Below are 4,804 nucleotides of genomic sequence, written 5' to 3' on the forward strand. Positions count from 1 at the left end.
TGTGACACAGGGTCTTGCTCTGTCCCTCAGGCTGGATGCAGTGATTCACTGCAGCCTCAAACTCCTGGGCTCAAGTCTCCTGAGTAGCTGGCCTCAGTCTCCTGAGTAGCTGGGACTAAAGTAATATACCAACATGCCCAGCTAAGTTTTCATTTTTTTTTTTTTATTTTTGTAGAGATGTTTGAGACAGCCTGGGCTCTGTTGCCCAGGCTGTTCTCAAGCTCCTGAGCTCAAGTGATCCTCCCGCCTCAGCCTCCTAAAGTGCTGGGATTACAGGTGTGAGCCCTTGCATCTGGCTTCCATATCCATTCTAATTGGTCATGGCTTGGGATATGGTGTTGCTTTTAATTATAATCATCCATAAAGACTTTATCTTATTCAACAGATCTGAGCTTGTGTTTGGTGCCAGGACATGTGCTGGGTTCCTGAAATCCCAAAGACACAGGCCCTACCCTTATTTCCCATTCTAGCAATATAGACTGATCAATTACTGATTATAACATTAAAAGGCATGTCTGCAGTAGACGGCCATCAGGACATGGTGATTTCAGGCTGGGCTTTGAAGAATGAATAGGAGTTTTTCAAGTATCGAAACTGAACCCTGACCAAACTTTGCTTTTGCAGATACTGGAAGAATTGTCTTACCAAGCTCTTGCCCTGTTTTCTGGAGCACAACATGAAAAGGGATGAGGATCCCCACAAGGCTGTCAAAGATCTGCCTTTCCGGGGCTCCGGAAAATCAGCATGGTGCCCGGTGGAGATCAGCAAGACAGTCCTCTGGCCAGAGAGCATCAGCGTGGTGCGATGCGTGGAGTTGTTTGAGGCTCCAGTGGAGTGTAAGGAGGAGGAGGAGGTAGAGGAAGAAAAAGAGAGCTTCTGTGCATCATCTGAGAGCAACAGGGATGACTTCCAGGAGGGAAGGGAGGGTATTGTGGCCCGGCTAACAGAGAGCCTGTTCCTGGACCTGCTCGGAGGGGAGAATGGGGGCTTTTGCCAGCAGGACATGGGGGAGTCGTGCCTTCTTCCACCTTTGGGAAGCACGAGTGCTCACGTGCCCTGGGATGAGTTCCCAAGTGCAGGGCCCAAGGAGGTGCCTCCCTGGGGCAAGGAGCAGCCTCTCCACCAGGAGCCGAGTCCTCCTGCCAGCCCAACGCAGAGCCCAGACAACCCGACTTGCACAGAGATGCCCCTCGTCATCTCAAGCAACCCTGCTTACCGCAGCTTCAGCAACTCCCTGAGCCAGTCCCCATGTCCCAGAGAGCTGGGTCCAGACCCGCTGCTGGCCAGACATCTGGAGGAAGTGGACCCTGAGATGCCCTGTGCCCCCCAGCTCTCTGAGCCAACCACTGTGGCCCCAGCTGAGCCAGAAACCTGGGAGCAGATCCTCCGTCGGAATGTCCTCCAGCACGGGGCGGCTGCAGCCCCCGCCTCGGCCCCCGCCAGTGGCTATCGGGAGTTTGTACATGCGGTGCAGCAGGGTGGCATCCAGGCCAGTGCGGTGGCGGGCTTGGGTCCCCCGGGAGAGGCTGGGTACAAGGCCTTCTCGAGCCTGCTTGCCAGCAGTGCCGTGTCCCCGGGGGAATGTGGATTTGGGGCTAGCAGTGGGGAAGAGGGGTATAAGCCTTTCCAAGACCTCACTCCTGGCTGCCCCGGGGACCCTGCCCCAGTCCCTGTCCCCTTGTTCACCTTTGGACTGGACAGGGAGCCACCTCACAGCCCGCAGAGCTCACACCTCCCAAGCAGCTCCCCAGAGCACCTGGGTCTGGAACCAGGGGAAAAAGTAGAGGACATGCAAAAGCCCCCACTCCCCCCGGAGCAGGCCACAGACCCCCTTGGGGACAGCCTGGGCAGTGGCATCGTCTACTCAGCCCTCACCTGCCACCTGTGTGGCCACCTGAAGCAGTGTCATGGCCAGGAGGATGGTGGCCAGGCCCCTGTCGTGGCCAGTCCCTGCTGTGGCTGCTGCTGTGGAGACAGGTCCTCGCCCCCTACAACCCCCCTGAGGGCCCCAGACCCCTCTCTAGGTGGGGTTCCACTGGAGGCCAGCCTCTGTCCGGCCTCCCTGGCACCCTCGGGCATCTCAGAGAAGAGTAAATCCTCATTGTCCTTCCATCCTGCCCCTGGCAGTGCTCAGAGCTCAAGCCAGACTCCCCAGATCGTGAACTTTGTCTCCGTGGGTCCCACATGCATGAGGGTCTCTTAGGTGCGTGCCCTCTTGTTGCTGAGGTCTGCAGATAAGGACTAGGGCTTATCCATGCCTGGGAAATGCCACCTCTTGGAAGGCAGCCAGGCTGGCAGATTTCCAAAAGACTTGAAGAAATGTGGTATGAAGGTGTTAGGTTCCACTGACATTGGCCTAACGCCGGGTTGCAGAGACTGGACTCCGCCCAGCATTGGGCTGGGCTCGCCACATCCAATGAGAGGAGAGGGCACTGGGTCGCTGTGCCCCACGGCAGGCCCCTGCAGGAAAACTGAGATCCTTGGGCACCTCGACTTGTGAACAAGTTGTTGGCTGCTCCATCCACAACTTCTGTAGCAGACTGTCCCTGTTGTACCTGCCCAGGGCATTTTTGCCCGCCAAATCACCATGGCCCACATAGAGGCCCACCTGCCTCTGTCTCACTGAACTAGAAGCTGAGCCTAGAAACTAACACAGCCATCAAGGGAATGACTTGGGCGGCCTTGGGAAATCGATGAGAAATTGCAGTTCAGGGAAGGTGGTCATTGCCTAGAGGTGCTCTTTCATTGAACAGAGCTTCCTTGGGTTGATGCTGGAGGCAGAATCCCGGCTCTCAAGGGGTGTTCGGTTAAGGGGAGCAGCAGAGGACATGAAAAATTGCGATGACTAGAGCAGGGATGATTTGCTGCCAAATACCCATGCACAGCTGTATGACTGGGGGCTCCTCGCATGCATGGGACCCCCAGAATGAATATGCTCAGCTACCCTGTGGGCTGAGCAATCCAGGCAGCAGGCATAAGGCACCGGTTACCCTGCACGTTGGCCCAGACCTCAGGTGCTAGGGAAGGCGGGGACCTTGGCTTGAGTAATGCTCATCTGTGTGTTTTAAAGATAGTTTCATCCCCCGTTGTCTGTGTGTGCTGAGGAGAGTGGAACAGAAGGGGTGGAGTTTTGAATAAATAAAGTTTCTTTGTCTCTTTATTTTGTACGTATGAACCAGACATACTGCCAGACACTGCTGTGGGTGTCGTGTCTCTAATAACTCCTGGAATTCACCCATGCAGAGGAACCAGGATGCAGGGGGTTAAAAAACTTGCCATCTGTGTTTGGGTTCCCCAGACAAGGATTCAAATAGTTGATTTAGGAAGTAATCCCGGGAAACCCTGCAAAGGTAGTGGGAAACTGAGGCAGGGAAGGGCACGAACCAAGAAAGTGTTACTTGAAAGGAGTCCAGATGCAGACCCCAAAAGAGGGTTCTTGGGTCTCACGCAAGAAAGATTTCAGGGCGAGTCCATGGAGTCAGTGAAAGCAAGTTTATGAGGAAAGTAAAGGAATAAAAGAATGGCTACTCCATAGACAGAGCAGCCCCGAGGGTTACTGGCTGCCTATTTTTATGGTTATCTCTTAATTATATTCCAAACAAGGGGTGGATTATTCATGCCTCCCCTTTTTAGACCATGTAAGGTAAATTCCTGATGTTGCCATGGCATTTGTAAACTGTCATGGCGCTGGTGGGAGTGTAGCAGTGAGGATGACCAGAGGTCACTCTTGTTGCCGTCTTGGTTTTGGTGGGTTAGAGCTGACTTTACTGCAACCTGTTTTATCAGCAAGGTCTTTATGATCTGTATCTGTGATGACCTCCTATCTCATTCTATGACTAAGAATGCCTTAACCTCCCAGGAATGCAGCCTAGTAGGTCTCAGCCTCATTTTACCCAGCCCCTATTCAAGGTGGAGTTGCTCCGGTTTAAATAAACCTCTGACAAAAGGGTGAGTTACCCAACAGATTACCAGCATGGGCAACTGACACCTGCCGGGGATCTCTGGAAGACCATGCACGGCACATGCCCAGTTATGCCTGCAAAGGGGTGGGAGCTGGGGTATTTGTCCACCAGCTCCCATCTGTGTTTGGCTGAGAGCTGCTTCTAAGAGTGTTAATTCTCCAGCACTTCCAGCTACTCCAGAAAAAAAAAAAAAAATTATTGAACTGAGAGTTGGAGGTGTTGAGAGATTCTGGCACAGCAAGGAGACGTGGACAGGACACCGACAGTGGCTGATAACACTTTGCCAAGGTCACACAGCTAGTTAGCAACAGACCTATAGGGGAATCCAGACAGTGTCTCCATCACCCAGGCTCTCTCTAGTGATCTGCACTTCACATACCAGGCAGGCAGAGTGATGGTGTGGGCCTTAGATGGGCAGACTGGGAACCTGAAGCTCCTATGTCTGTATCACTTTGTGTCTCTGAGTAGGTGCCCTGATTTCACACTTGAGAGGCTTGGCCATTTTAGATTCCTTCCTGCTCTAGGAGCCTACATAATACACTGGAAATGATGGGGAGCTCTCTACCTCACATGCAGCCTGATATTTGTTAGAAACACCCTGCACCAAGTATTATGGCTCACGACTGTAATCCTAGCACTTTGGGAGACTGAGGCGGGTGGATCACTTGAGGTCAGGAGTTCAAGACCAGCCTGGCCAACATGGTGAAACCTCATCTCTACCAAAAAATAAAAAAATTAGCCAGGTGTGGCAGGGCGCCTGTAATCTCAGCTACTTAGGAGGCTGAGTTGGTAGAATTGCTTCAACCCGGGACACGGAGGTTGCAGTGAGCTGAGATCGTGCC

General features: G+C 53.1%; 1 protein-coding gene across 1 annotated transcript in view; it reads left to right on the forward strand.

Moving 5' to 3' along the window:
* Positions 1–3,160, forward strand: part of IL4R (interleukin 4 receptor) — a 21,563-nt gene extending 18,403 nt beyond the window's left edge. Inside the window, exon 8 of the mRNA XM_011982539.1 lies at positions 618–3,160. Within this exon, the coding sequence (XP_011837929.1) occupies positions 618–2,203 (1,586 nt within the window). The 3' untranslated portion in view covers positions 2,204–3,160. The remainder of the gene's footprint in view (positions 1–617) is intronic.
* Positions 3,161–4,804: the final 1,644 nt, after the last annotated feature.

This window comes from Mandrillus leucophaeus, unplaced genomic scaffold, assembly GCF_000951045.1.
Source record: "Mandrillus leucophaeus isolate KB7577 unplaced genomic scaffold, Mleu.le_1.0 Scaffold24, whole genome shotgun sequence".
NCBI lineage: Eukaryota > Metazoa > Chordata > Mammalia > Primates > Cercopithecidae > Mandrillus > Mandrillus leucophaeus.